The sequence below is a fragment of the Grammomys surdaster genome, unplaced genomic scaffold (assembly GCF_004785775.1).
Source record: "Grammomys surdaster isolate TR1022 unplaced genomic scaffold, NIH_TR_1.0 100, whole genome shotgun sequence".
Classification (NCBI taxonomy): Eukaryota; Metazoa; Chordata; class Mammalia; order Rodentia; family Muridae; genus Grammomys; species Grammomys surdaster.
Genome location: NW_021604579.1, coordinates 979,296 through 994,730, shown reverse-complemented (window position 1 = coordinate 994,730; position 15,435 = coordinate 979,296). Strand labels below are relative to the sequence as shown.

General features: G+C 53.4%; 1 protein-coding gene across 1 annotated transcript in view; it reads right to left on the bottom strand.

Annotated features, from left to right (window-relative positions):
* Positions 1–15,435, bottom strand: part of Kcnq4 (potassium voltage-gated channel subfamily Q member 4) — a 50,697-nt gene extending 35,262 nt beyond the window's left edge. The window contains exon 1 of the mRNA XM_028786639.1: positions 14,814–15,435. Within this exon, the coding sequence (XP_028642472.1) occupies positions 14,814–15,127 (314 nt within the window). The 5' untranslated portion in view covers positions 15,128–15,435. The remainder of the gene's footprint in view (positions 1–14,813) is intronic.

Here is a 15,435-nt window from a genome sequence, read left to right as displayed (position 1 = left end):
GAGTGAATGAACAGGCCAGTCAGCCTGGGAAATCCTCTAGCGGCCCCTCTGTAAAGGGAACAGGGAGTTGTGATGCGTGTTCCCTCCCGTCCAGAAACCCAGGGCAAGTGGCATGACAGGAGTGGGAGATATAGGGAGACAGAGAAGAGAGCCGGCACCCTCAGGAGGCAGAATAAAGATAATCTAGCTCCTGGCTCCCCACTACCCACTCCTGGCCAGTTTAGGACTCAGCCTGGTCCCTCTAGTTGGTTCTTCACGACCTCCTAGGAGTCAGGCCTGGCCCCACACCCCGTCTACTTGGAACCCAGTGTGAGTACCCTTGTCCCATGTCAGCCCCAAAGCCTCCGTCCACTTCCCACATTGATTCCTATGCTCTCTCCCATGCTTGGAGGTCCTCTCCAGCCCCAAGTATCCCTGTTCAACGTTGGGAGGAGTACCCTTCCAGCCCCTTAGGATTTCAAGCCCTAGCTGGCCGCCCTCAGAAACCTTTGTCTTCTCTGTCTGGTCTGTGCCATGTCTGGCTGTTCCTCCCTCGGCTCCACTCCACTGACATTCATTTTCTAAAGCAGCTCAGTCCTGTTCCTTCATGTCCACCAGGCTGGTCCAAGTGGATGCCAAGGGCTTGAACCCTGGTGACTTAGGACTTTGCCATCCTTGTGAAGCCTGAGCATTCTGGAGGAAGTTGTCTTGGGGTTGCTTTGAGAAGCCTGAGCAGAGGGAGAGAGGACCAAAACCAGAACACCTCTGACACTGGCAGGGCAGAGAAAGAGTTCAAATGGAGACCCACATATGGGAAGTCTAAATATTTAAAAGTTTAAATCAAGTTAACAAGCTGTTAAACAAATGTGTTCTGTTCTTCCTGGCACGTCTGCCTTCATAATGATCTGGACAACAAAGGTTGAATTTCAATTCTGGGACTCTTGGGTCCTGTGCTGGAATATGGCAGGGTGGTGGGACAGCCAGACCCTGTGACCTTGTGGTCCTTATTAGTCCATGGTGTAGCCCCATTCCCTTCCCCCACTGGCCCTATCCCATTAGCCTCTGCTTTTGTTCACTGTGAATTAGCAGTCCCTGGTTTCTAACCCTGATTACCTGGAAGGAGAACCGCGCGCGCGGTTTCAAGTCTATATTCAGGGCTATATAGGGAGAGTGGACAGCCTCCACCCTGAACTCCACCCAAAACAGCCCTGCTTAGGTCTGCTGTATACATGTATACATACATATGTACGTACATATATATATATATATATATATATATATATACACACACACACACACACACACACACACACACACACACACACATATATATATATACCATGCTTCTGAGTCAGGGTCCTATTCAAGAATCAGGGCTACCGCTGCAAATGGCTGGGAAGCTCTAATCTAGACCCTCCCCTGTTGAAGGCAGCAGGGAATAAGGGCTGGGGTAACACAGCAGCGTAACAGGAAACACAAACCCAGGGCGAATCCCAGCACCCATGCCTCAAAGCTAGATCTAGCCCTGGAAGCACACTTCTGATTGATAAGACCCAGGACCTCCCGAACAAGAAGTCATTAACAGTGTTTATGGGGCAAGAATGAGCTTGCACCTGGGACCCATGACATGGACTTCAGCTCTGACTGCCCAGCTCAGGGATAGATTCAGGAGCCAGACCAGGCTCCAGAGAAGGAAGGGAGCCCTGGTATAAATAACAGTGGGGGGCCGGGATGTTTGGGCGCATCTCCCAGGCGACCGCTGTGTTTATTGCCCAGCGAGGGGGGAGCAACCCACACATTTGCCTCCCTGACTTGTAGCCAAATTTCTCCAGGAAGGGGTGGCCCAGGATTAGCCCCCAAACACTCCAACTTTACACCCCAACCAAAGGATCATCTGCTTGATATAGGCCTTAAACCTCCCTGTCATTGCTGGCCTCCTCTAGCCCCAAATGCTGCAGAGTGCTTCTCCATCCACCGCAAGTACTCCAGCATTTCCCCACTCAAGACTGACTTCTGCTCAAAGATGGAAGGGTAGAGAGCATGAGACAGGCAGGGAGGGCCACGAGCTGAGAGCTGGGAGTGTGCCAGCATCTAGCTGGGGCCACTGGGCACAGGGCAGAGACAAACTTCTCCCACGGCCCCAGCCAAGACAGGGGGAGGGCTGCAGCCCCCAGATTAGGAGCGTGCAAATCCCTTTCCCCAGCCCACAGTTCATCCCATGCCTGTCATGTGAGAGCATTAGATGGCCAAACCCATTGTGGGGAGGGCTGGCAGGTGCCCTCTTGATCATGCACTGGCAGCCACACAGACCAAGGGAAAGACCATTGATGCAGGAGGACAAGTGGGAAGGCCCTTCCCCATGGGGCAGCAGCTGCATCAAGGCTGGGCTGGGCATGGGTTGACACTGAGTTCAAGCCAGCAGGTCAACCCAGCCTAACACACAGACACACACAGACACACACGCTCTGCTCAGCTGTCTGATGGCTCTTTCCTGGGACAACAGCTAATTTGTACTCAAAACTGGGGCATAGTGTCCATCACAGCTAGATACCTGGGCATGCACACATGTATGTGCTTATGTGTGGAGATCAGCCTCAGAGTCACACCTAGCACTCTGCTGGGACCCTCCCTGCCTGTCTCATGCTCCCTTCCCTTCCATCTTTGAGCAGAAGTAGGTCTTGTGGGGAAATGCTGGAGTACTTGGGGTGAATAGAGGTGCACTCTACAGCATTTGGGGTGAGGAGGAGGGCAGGTCTAGAAAGGCTAGAGCCTCTGGAGCCATCTGCCTTATTTTTTATACAAGGTCTCTCTCACTGGGGTCCAGGGTCCACTGATTGGGAAAGGCCTGCAGGCAGCCTCAGGGTTTTGCCTCTGCAATGCTGGGATTACAGAATTGTACTGACACTGGCTTTTTACACATGTGCTGGGGATCAAACTTGGATCTTCATGCTTGGGTGTTACTCAGTTTATTTACCAGACTATCACCTCAGAAAGACAGACAGACAGACAGACAGATACACAAACACACACACACACACACACACACACACACACACTTTTTTTTTTGCAGTGCTGAGACTCAAACACAGGACGCTATGCTTCCTAAGCAAACGTTCTACCATTGAGCGACATTCCCAGCTTCGGTATGAAATGGTGTGAGTAACATTTTCTCTAGGAGGTACTTCCATGAGGATTTCTGTCACAAGGATTCAGGGAGGATTTTTTTAAACCCACAATAACTAAAGTCTATACTGGGCAGGTGTGCTGTAAAATACTCTGTGGGCCAGCACGTGGGAGAGGGGAGCTCCTTTCCAGCACAATGGCAAGGCTCAGAGGGTGTGACAGACAACTCCCTAAAACCAAGCTGTGGTCTGGGCTCAACTGCTGATTTACATTTAGCCTCTCCCCAGTTCAGAGCCTTAGCCTCTTAGCAGCATGGCAGGGTAGGGTATTGGGTTGGGGAGCTTATGAGACTGGTGACTTCTAAATCCTGGTGAGTTGTACGACAGGAGGGGAAAGAGGAGCTGAGTCCTGACTTTCTCCTGACCCCCATCATTGTCTCCATCAGTCCTTGCACGTTCTCACAGGGCAGTTCTAGTTTGCATACATGCCTGGAGCTTTCCCTACAGGCAAAGTTCCCAGGGCTGCGGGCCAGGTTGGGACAGCCAGGCCCAGGGCAGAGTTAGGAGGGGCTGTGGAAGGGTGCTCTGGGATATGGGTCTTGAGGTCAGCAGGGGAAGAACAGGCTGATTGAGATGGCATCCTGGGGTTCATTTCAGAGTCCTTCCTCCATCAAGGTCCTGCTCCGTCCCAGAAAGGAATTTCTAACAGAAATCTGCCTGTCACCCACACTTGGTCCCTCCCATCGCCTTCTTCCAGGAAGCCACGGCTGCCCGGCCAGCTTGGGTTGGGACTACACTTGAGCACTCTATACTAGGATCCCACAAACTCTGCAGTACCTAAAGACTTATCATGCAGTGTAGACGCCCATCCATGTTCCCCATGGAACAGGCTTGGGCCCTGACTCACTGCTCTGTCCTCAGCTTCCAGTTTAGGGTGCACCCCCAGGGACTGCCAGCAAAGTTTCCTGAATGAGAGCAGAAGAACAAAGAGCAAGGAGTAAGTCCCATGTAGTAGGACCACAAGGTGCGAGCAGAGTCTTGAACTTGACGGTTGAAGTGCTGTTTAGGACGGTTTCCCTGAGCAACAGGTTCTGTGAGGATGAGGAAGGTTCACGAGGCTGCAGCCTCCGAAGCTGGATGTCAAGGCTTGGGTCTAGGCCCAGCTACTAACATTCAGGCATGAGACGTAACTAAGTTGGGCTTCAGCCTCATCGGAAAAACTGGCCCACTGGCAGGATTCACATCGTAGGACTGTGGAGAGGCAAGTTCCCAGAGCAGAGTCTGTCTGGCTTTTGGTAAGCACTCAATAAACACTCGCTATTATTATCTTTACTGTTACTGAGAGCTGGAATAGGAGGAGAAGCCTCAGGAAAGGAGGCTCTGCTGGTTGCCACCCAGCAGACATGCTTCCCTTCCCACTGCAAACATGACATGCAGCAGCCATGAGCAAGGCTCCTACCCAGATACAGCACAGGGTCCCTGCACACTCGGACTCTCTAGACACTTTCTGGACTGAATCTAGAAAATTCTCCTTCTCCAGACACTCCTTCTTGCCACTTCCTGTTAATGACAAGGCCTGTGCTTAACTAGCAAGATGCAGCTTCCTTTTCTAACCAACAGGCACAGTGACTTAACTACGTTATAGGGATCATGGTGGGGATTCATGAAGTACTGTATGGAAACCAGTTAGCACAATTCCGGTTACAGATCGGGTAAAGATCTTATTAAACACGGGCTCTGAGTTTCTTCTTAGGACTTCAGCCCAGTGTGTCTTTGAGCTTTGGTCCAGGGCTTCCCAAGAAAGGAATTGCCATGCTGGCTAACCTGTTCTTACAGGGTCAATCTGCTCCCCCATGACTGAGTGTCAGAGCTCAGCTAGAGTCAGCAAGAGAGACAGAGGTGAGGGGTCCAAGGCTCCAGGGAAGTGGGAGCCTGTGATGGGAAGATAAAAATAAGGAAACCAGCATACTGCCCTGTTCTCCAGAACACTTCCTAATTCACTAAAACTTCAATCAGCAGACAGCCCAAGAGGCAGGCAGGATGGAACTGGAGTTCTAGGGCGGGAAGAGACTCAGTGAGAATGGACCTGCCTAGTATTACACAGGAAGCAGAGGCGGGAGCAAGTCCTAGCTTGGAAACTCCTGGTCCAGTGTTCCTGATTTGGGCTAGGCCAACTCCTCAGGCCATTCTTGGGAAACAGCCCAGGGTGAGGGGGGACAGGGCCTGGGGCTCCTCTGTCCCCCAGTAATCCTTCTAGCTGCCAGGTCTCTTCCAACTCCTCTGGCCCTATTGGTCAGGAGCCAGGACAGGACCAGCTCTTGGGGATTTCATGTTCTGGCTGAATTTCCAAAAGCACTTTAGGGACTGTATAAGGTTTTCAACTTCTTTATTTTGCCAAAGTAAGGACATTTTTAAAAATCCCCGCCTCATCACTTCATAAAAGAAAGCACATAATCTCAGACTTTATGACAGTCTTTGAAATGGACTGCATTTAACCTAAAGAAAAAGTCACCATGGCATCCTTATTTTCCTCAGTGTTTTCCTTGGCCATTGAAAACCACCCTGGGCTCTCCGCTATGCATCCGAGAAGCACTTGGAGCCCGAGGGTCTCACATGTGTGGGTTCCAATCCTGGCTCTGCAACAGAAAGGCTGCATGACTTGGTTTGCCTCCTTGTGCTGTCAGCAGAATGGGAACAATAGCAATGCTGACCACAGGGACGGGAAGAACTAGGCAGCTGTGTGTGCAGAGCAGCCGATCAGGAGGCATGGGGAGTTCCTTCCCCCATCTGCCCTTCCTACAGCTCCTGAGGGCCAAAGGACAGGGGCTCCTTGCCTCAAAACCTTCACCCTAGCTATTCCTGTCCGTCAGAGCTCTGTACTCAGGATGCAGGCAGAGAGAGATTCTAGGACTTGGAGGACCAAGGAGTCATTTCTCCACTTCTCTCCTGTGAGTAAAACCCTTCTCCTCTTACAACTTGGCCACCACCACTGTCTCATGCCTGGATAGTAACATTCCCAAATGTGAGCCATGCACAGCGTTCACCCAGTGCTCACACTTCCCTACCCAGGTCTGACAGTTCATTGAGAAAGAACCAAGAGTAATACATGGGACAGAAGGTTAAATTCTGGAACACTGTGGGGTCTCCTGAAGTAAAGAGGATAAGGAGCGCTTCCAAGAAGAGCCAATGTTCAAACAGGGCTTTGAAGGATCAATAGGAGTTTGTGACACAGCAGTGGGTTCGAAAGAGAAGTATGTGACCAGTAGCCTAAGGAAAAGTACACTGAGCACTTAACAGTGCATTGTAGGTCATTTCCAAGAGGAGGTGCAAAGGGTGTCTGTAGGAAGAGCTTCCTGGGGTGGGAAAGCCACTGGATCCAGGAAGGAGGACAGGTTTGGAGGGATAGGCTGGGGCGTTCACTATCTAGGTACTATCTGAGAGTTCAGAGATAAAACCTTGAAGGAGAAACTTTCCTTTAAAAAAAAAAGTCACACTGGGCGTTGGTGACACACGCCTTTAATCCCAGCACTTGGGAGGCAGAGGCAGGTGGATTTCTGAGTTCGAGGCCAGCCTGGTCTACAGAGTGAGTTCCAGGACAGCCAGGGCTACACAGAGAAACCCTGTCTCGAAAAACAAAAAAAAATAAAAATAAAAAAATAAAAAAAGTCACATAACATCACAGGATTGTGAGCCCACCATGAAACTGTGAGGAAAGAGCCCAAGATGAAAGCCCAGAATTTAAGGACAGGAAGAGGAGGCACAGGGAAAAGGCAGGCAGCTTGAGCCCCAAAGGAGGAGGCTAGCGGCAGAGTGCTTGCCTAGCAGCACAAGGTCCTGAGTTCAATCTCCTACATCCTGGGAACAGGAAGTCGGTAGGAAGGCCCTGTAAACTCAGACCCCTGCTAAGGCAGAGAACAACAGACAGCTTAGCACATGGTTCCAGGAGTCTTGTTCTGGGTTCAAATGCTGTTTATAACAATGCCGCTTCTTCAAATGTTAGCCCTGTCAACGTTGGGCAAGTCATTAACTGCTTTTTGTGGGTTTGGGTTTGTGGGTTCATTTGTCTGGGTTTTTTAGACAGGGTCTTATTATGTAGCTCTGGCTGTCCTAGAAGTCACGATGCAGACCAGGCTGGCCTTGAACTCACAAACATCTGCCTGCTTATGCCTCCTGAGTGTTGGAATCAAAGGTGTGAGCCATCAGGCCCAGCAGTCATTTGACTTCTCTAACTTCTCTCTCTCTCTCTCTCTCTCTCTCTCTCTCTCTCTCTCTCTCTCTCTCTCTCTCTCTCCCCGTGTGTGTGTGTGTGTGTGTGTGTGTGTGTGTATACATGAGCCTGCAAGTGTGGTGAGGGATATAGTTCTGTGATAGAGGGCCTGCCTCGCATGCACAAGGCCCTGGGTTCGATCTCTAGCACCACTACAAAAACCTCCCAGATATGGTGATGCCAGCACTTGAGATAAGGATGGATGAAGATATGGAGTGGAGTGTAGGGCTGGTCTAGGCCAGTTAGAAAGACCCTGCACACACACACACACACACACACACACTCACACTCACTCCAAAAATAAAAGAGAGCCCGAAGGAGTTGCTGACATGCTCACTCAGCCTTATTCTGCCGTTCCCAGGCCGTGTTCCTTCCCATCCCCTTCTGGTGGACCAAGGGTCCCCATTCCTTCTGATCTCACTTCTCCCACTCCTTCGCCTCCAAGCAGAGCCAGGCAGGAGAAATGGCTGAATGTATTCAGGGGCTGGCCCTTCCCTGGGGATATGTGGCACACAGCATAACAACGCCTATCTGTTGAGCTGTGTCCTGGGTCATCAGATCCTGCCTCCTGACTCGGTTTCCTCATCTGCCTCTGGAGCTCTGAGGTTCTGACTCTCTGCAGCAAGGATGGACTAGACAGAGAGGCTGTGCAGGTCCCACCCACCCCATCCCTGAAGGAGGATTCTCTCTGGGGCTCAGGATCTTGGCTGCACCTGGGTGAGGGTTGTCCCTTCTGCAGAGGGTGGCAGTCGGGCCCAGATGGGCCAGAAGCACCTGAATTGTGCTGACAAAGCCACTCTTTCTTGCCCTCCTTCCTTCCCCAACCCCTAGAGACAGCCAAGCCCAGCAAAAAATAAACCCAAAGGCAGAGACCTGGACACTCCAAGGAAGGGCTGCGAGGCAGGAAGGGTAAGGGAGATGCAGTAGAGAGCCATTCCTTCACTCCACAGCCAGCAGATCCTGATTTATTTCCTTCCATGTGGAGGGGTATCATTCCTCTGCATGGTGGGGATGATTAGCATAAACCACATTCAGCTCTGTTGACGGGCTTTCCCACATTTTGGAAAGAGTATCCCACAGAATCCCTCTCCAGCTCTTGGCTACTTGACAGTCCTTCTTGCTATCTGACCTCCATCCCTTTGGTTTCTGTGAGAACTGAACTTTATCATCTCTAGCAAGCTTGCTCCAGGACCACCAGCCTGGACAAGGGTCTGAGGAGCCACTTGAGACCCCATGCCACCCACCACTTCCAGTTCTTTAAGGAGGAAGGATGAGGGAAGAATGACTGCTCTCTGCTCTCTCTGCCTGTCTCCCTCAGGCGCTGCCCACGGATTCTTAGCCCAATTAATCTGCTGCCTGGGGCTGCCGTCCTGCTCCTCACCCCCAGGTGCCAAGCTCCAGGGCACACAGATCCTGCCTTGGAGACAGAGTTACCCAGTCTGCCTGGAGTCCTGGTGGGTTCCATCAAGCCTCAGAGGCCAGAGCATACCTTCTCCCCAGCCCTGGGGAGCCTCTATGGGACTGGCAGCCTCCTGGGGAGCCCTCTAAATGTCTCCGTGTCCTTTGAAGGGCCCTAGAAGAAGGCTGTACAAGATTCTCCTCTGCCATTCCAACTCTTGAGTCAGCAGCACCTCTCACCACGGCCATAGCTCTGCGTTTGCAATCCTGAGTAAGTGGGCTTCTCTTTCTTGTTAGGCCCATCTGGCAGAAGAGGACACTGAGGCTGAGGATTAGGGTGGAGAGTAGTGGATGGGCATCGTCCCAGGTTTGTTCCAGAGACCCCTGATACTGGGTTACCTCTCTGTGTCAGCTGGAGGGGGGCAGGGTGGGGTAGAGAGTGGGGTGGGGCAGGGCTGGGGGCAACAACAACAGGAACCAAGAAACTCAAACCTGAACCCCACAATGGCACCCTGATGCAGACAAACACACACACATACACACAGAGAGGGACAAAGAGAGAGAGACAGAGACAGAGAAAGAGAAAGCAGAGAGAGACAGAGAGACAGAGAGAGAAACAGAGAGAGACAGAGACAGAGAGAGAGACAGAGAGAGACAGAGAGACACAGAGAGACACAGAGAGACAGAATCAGGGCCCCAGAGAGAGCAGTGTTCTTAGAGCCTGAGCGGCCGCCCCACAGCCAACACCCCCTCCCCCATCTGCTCCCTGCAGGCAAGGCTCTGGTTCTCCAAGCCTGGCAAAGCGCTGTGCTGGCTGATGTCATTTGTGACACAATGGAAGAAACAAATCCATAAGCAGCCCAGAGACTCAGGCTAGTGACTCCAGGCACTAGCTGTGTGAAGTAAAGATGACTGTCCCCTGACACCGTGGCTGGGGGGGCGGGGGTGTCTAAATGAGAAGATGCAAGGAAGAAGCTTGGAGGGAGGCACTGACTCCACGCAGGAGCACATGAGCCTAGAAGTTGAGACTAGCCTGGGCTACAATAGGGAGATTCATTCTAAAAGAGAAAAAAGTTCAGATGAGCCCGGAGCATGCTCCACAGAAGCCCACAAAGACATAGCGTCAGGCTCCTGCCAGACACACAGGTGACATAGGCAATACCACCCCCACTATTTCCTCAGTGTTCACACTTGCCTGCTGAGCCCAGGACCCTGTCAGACCATCAGAACACCGATTCACTGGCTGCTCTCCTTCCTCAGCCTCGGCCACCTGGAGGTAACTGTGGTCCCTGCTCTTCAGATTAGACAGCCAGAGCTCAGAGAGACTTCGCAACTTTCACAGCAGCTCAGGGCAGCTGCAGAAACAAACCCCATCTGCAAGCCCAAAGGTCCCTGTGGAACTAGCTCTGGGGAGATGGAAAGCCTCCCATCTGCCTCCCACCCCTCAGTCGTCATGACAGGGCTGTCCAGGTGAGAGTTCCCCACAGGGTTCCTTTGGGACAGAGCCTCCTCCCCCTGCTCCTGGGGCCACTTGAGTGACTTTGATGGCTCCGAGAACTTAAAATTAATCACCCACTCCAAGTGCTGCCTCCAGCCCAAGAATGACCACCTCCTAAAGCAGCACGCCTGGTTCTAAGATTGTGTGATTATGGACTTCCTCGGCAGCGGGGTTTGTAGACAGATTTCCAGAAGGGCTTCCTCCGTGAGAAGGAAAAATGTGTTAAGATCTGGAGCAGGACAGATAGACAGTGGCCTGACCCAGAAGGAGGGAACGGCTGGTGCCAGGGGAAGCAAAGGGGCAAAGAAGCCGTTGAAGAATTGACATCTTCACTTTCCCACTCCTTATAAAGGAAAAACAGAAGCACAAAAGTGCCATGGGTCACACACTCCAAGTCCTTCCCAGTCACATCGTGAAGGTGTTGGAGCATCAGGTTTCTGCAGTGCTGTCTGGGAGGCTGAGTGTCACCTTGGAGGAGAGTGTGTCCTGTTCTATGCCTGATAGACCCAGCCACAGCAGGGTTGGGCAAAGGGGCTCGGGGGCCCTATGGGAGGAGGCCAAGCCAACCCCACTGTATCAAAGACTCCAGGCTGCTCATAAGGTAGCCTGAAACCCTGGGAAAGGAAAAGGCAGAAACTGCACCAAGGGAGGAGTCCCCCCTGATCTGACATGACCTAGTCTATGAAGCCAGTGAGAAGGTGGAGCAGCAGTTCCTTCTCCTGGATGATGCCACGTGTGCATGCGTGACATCTCTGTCCGGCTGTGATGAGTACAGCATGCAGCAGGACTATTCTATGCAACGAAATCTTGACTGCCCCCAGAAACAGTGGAGCAATTCCCACTTAATGCTATAAAATCTTATCACCACCCCCTGGCTGCAGGTGTACTTTGTACTAGGGACACAGATGCTCTGGAGGCCTGGGGCCTGACCCAGCTTAGGTCGGTGGATGACAGACAGCTCTGGGTTGAGGCTTTTTCCTTGTGAACTGTATGGCCTGTCTTGGGCTTCCTTTTCCTCATCTGTCAACTGGGGAGGACAAACAGGGCCTGCCTCACCAGGCTGTGAGGGTGTGCACCTGCACAAAGGCAGAAAACTCAGTTTGAACTCTAAGGGCCACACCAGGTGGCCTCAGTGAGCAAAGGGAATGGTTCTGGATAGGGAGTCTGAACTCAAGGTCTGGCCTTCTGCTTCTACCACCAATCTGTCACATGACTTTGGTCTCCAGAGCCTTAGTTTTCTGAGAAAGGATGGGACAGTCAGAATGTAAGAACTGACCTGGTCTGGTCTGGGTGTCCTGTGCTGGGATAACTTCTAGCCCAGGCTATGCTCTGTCTCACAAGCTTGGGGTAGGAGGTCGGGGGTGGGGGGACTTCAAGGTTAGGAGTGTACAGGCCTGGAGAACTGTGGCTACCCTCCTCCTCATCCCATTCCCACAGTTTCTGACCCCAGGGGCAAGGCTGAGAGAGGATGTTTACAGAGCCTTAAACCTTCACTTAGAGAAGTTTGCTGGGGGCTGGGAGCAAGGGTTGAATGGTGAGCACATAACAGGCCAGGGAAGCATAGTGGGCATGGGGGAGGGGTGTGCTCTGCTGCAGCCCCTTCCACGTTTGGGACTCTGAAGGTGCTGCTGTGGTCTGAGGGGTATCACAAGGAATGAGTCTGCCCCTAGGGAGTCAGTAATGAGGACTTGGTAAAGTGCCGAGAGCAAGGTCTTGTGGAAGGGGAGATACATGCCAGTGGCAGGGGCACTGGGGTGAAGGGCAAAGTGGTAGGACTAAGGGCCTAGAGACAGAGAGAGCCCAGAAGGGTCCAGTGACCCTTCATCTGGTCTTTACAAGGAGAAGACAGGACAGGCTGAGTTCATTTTCCAAAGGCACAGCTGAGAGCAAGAGAGGCTAAATTCTCTATCCCTGAGTGTCCTGGAAGGTGTAGATCCTGGGAGGCCAGTTGACTGGTGGGAGGGAGGTATCAGCATCTTCTTTCCCAAATTCTCTCTCCTAGGCATTTCTGTGGGAACCCCACTCATGGCCTGGGACTCTGAAAACAGGTCCTAGTTGAGGCTCTTAACTCATGCCCCATGCATAGGAACCCCACCCCACTCAACTTGAGGTGGGTGGGGTTAAGCTAGAAATGCTACTCTAAGCACTTCTTAGTAAGAGCATGCAAGACCCTACTGGGAGAGGCTGAGAAAGTCCATATCTGGAACTCATAGAGAACAGGAGACACTTCTGTGTAGGCTCCCTCCCCCACCCCCAATACTAACACCCATTCCTATTCCTCTCACCCACACAGCTGTTCAATCAACTCTTTCCCACCCATTAGCTCATCCATGAAGAAGTCCCAAAATTTGAGATTTCTGCCCACTCTAATGACCTACAGATCTAATGCTCAGAAAGGCTCTTAGCTAACACAATGTCACACCTCACGAAACAGGAAGGGGCTCAGGCATCTCGGTCTCCTTGACTTCCAAGATCCATGGCCAGTTCTCTGAGATTCCTAAACATCCAGACACTGTCACACCATGTTTCTTCCCCTAGGGCTTCAATTAATGCTTCCACCCTGAGCTCCTGAAGACAAGTGTTCAGTACATGGATGCTCCTAGCCAGGGCATTCCTGGCATCCGGAGAGAGCAGGATGTGGGGCAAAGGTGTCATCCGATTTAGCTCCTAGGAGGAAGGGGAGGCCCCTCTAAAAGAGCTACAGCACTGGTTGGTCTGGGTCATGCTGCTTTCATCACCACTTCACTGTCCCAGCCTGAGGCCGAGGAACCACGCTACAGCCAACTGACTTGGAAAAGTCACCTCCAGGGAGGAGCCTATGGAAGGCACAGCTGTGCCCTGTGTCTTAGCCTCCTTGAGCACATATATTCTTTCTTTTCTTTTTCCTTTTCTTTTGATGATGGCACCCAAGGCTCTGTCAGTAAGCTATACCTCTGGCTCTGGTGCATTAACTTTCAATGGACACTGGGGCCCCTAACCCACCAGCACTGAACTATATCACTCCACTGACAAGTTACATCTGACAGATGCCGTCTAGGTCTTTTGGGGCACACTGAGATGTGAGCTGCTCCTGATTATTCACTGGGATCCAAAGCCTGACCTTACACCCTGAAGAGTCTTAACCTGAGAGGTCTCTGCACGACGCCACAGGGGTCTGCACGACACCACCGCTGCCCCCTCTAGGTACTTAATGGTTGGTCTATAGCAAGTTCCCTTCCTGTGCTCTTCCTGGTACCACCTTCCTCTCCCCCCCTGAGACTCTGTGGTCCCTGTACTCGTGGGGCAGAGGCAGGAGGGCATACATATGTGGACAAGCAGAACGACACAGGCAGGAAAAGCCATAGAAGGGTGGCCAGGTAGATAGACAGATGGACACATAGGTATCAAAATAAGAGGGTAGGCTCACAAAGCATGGAGACAGACTGACAGAAAGGTTGTGGGACAGACAGGTGGAGAGATTAACAGACAAGCTAACTCACACACAAAGGGAAACTCAAGTCCAGTAGAGGGACAGGGACAGATTGTCACGTGACGATCAGGTGGACAAAGTGGGCTGCTCAGGAGACCCTGAAGCGGGCAGTGGTAAGAGCAGCTCGATGTCTCTCCCAGGCACTTCTCAGCCTCTGAGCACTAGGCCCAGCCCATTAACCGATATGGCCTGGGCCTCTCATGTTCCTGGCCCGGCCAGGCCTTCTCCCCAAGACTGCCTTCTGAGTTGCCAAAATTCACTCTCTACATCCAAGAGGGGTCAGTGTTTTGAAAGTTGTAGGAGCCTGCTGAGGGGAGGAGGGGCCCCACGGTGGCATTGTTTCCAAACATACCCCTCTCTTCTTTCTTTTTCCCCAAACCCAGAGCCAGGCCTAGTACAGCTGGCCAGCAAGGCAGGAGAGCTGGGCCCATCCTTCAGGGCAAGGCAGGACAGGGCAGCCTGCTGCCTCGGGTACTTCGAAGTTATGTGTGCAGAGCAGACTAAAGAAGACACAGATCAAGTTGGAAACAGCACACAGGCCTGTCAGGGCCATTGGGACCCTAGATACCTAGACAATCATAGGCCAGCCCTGAGCTGGGTCCAGCCTGTTTCTGAAGAGAGAAATCTCCAAGGGGACCAGGTGGGAGCACAACACAGCTACAGAGCCTGAGAGGAGGGAAAAAATGTAGGGGCTAGGGTCTTCTGTGTCTGGAACACAGGGAGCGTGAGGCGAACATAAGAAAAGGAGAGTCACTTTAGTGGCTTCGGACTTGGTAAAGAAGAGATGAGCAAGAAGCTGGGTGCCGGGCCAGAGCAGTGGGGCTCTGCCTCTGCGATCAGGAGGAAAGCAGGCAGAAAAGGTTAGACTCGAGGGCAACAGGGGTCAAGGATAGGAGATCAGGGGTTAGGCCAGGCTGGGAGACCGAAAAGGGGGCATAGGTCAGAGAGGGAGCACTTAGGGTCTGCCTGGGGCAGGAGGATAGAGAGGTGGAGCCAGCGCGGAGTGGCGGTCCCCAAGGAGTGTGGCTCACGCGGGGTCAGCGCCGGGGCACGCAAAGGGGTGCGGGGTCCCCAACTCACATGAAGACGTGGTAGACGAAGGCCCACCCGCGGGGCCGCTCCAGCACGTTGTAGACCCAGTTCTGCAGGCGGCGGTAGCGCTTCTGCGCGGCGGAGGAGCGCTGGCCGCAGGCGGAGCCCGAGCCGGAGCCCGGCCCAGGGAGGGGCGCGCCCGGCGGCAGGGGGCTGCCCAGAAGGCCGAGGCGACGCGGAGAGCCGCCCCCGCCCGCCTCGCCCTGTTCACTCTGCACGGCCGTGAGCGCCACCAACTCCGCGCGGGGGGCGTCCCCGGGCGGGGGGCCCAGGCCGAGGCGGCGCGGGGGGGCCTCGGCCATGGGCGGCGCTGGGCAGGGGGCCGGGGCGTTGCGGGGCGGGGGCGCACTCGGGCGGCTCAGAGGCTCATGGCTCGAACCCCGGGCCGGCGAGGCGACCCTGGGCGCGCACGCAGGCGGCGGGGGCTAGGGACCGGGCTGGGTCCGCACAGGGTCCGGAGGCGGTCGCTCGGAGCCTCGGGGCCGCGGGAGCCCGTACTGACCGCCCGCTTCCCCGGCGACTGGGGCGGCTCTTTCCGACTCCAACTCTCTTATTACGCGCTCCATGCCGCTCGCCTTTCCACCTGCCGCCGGCGCGCCGCTCACATGTC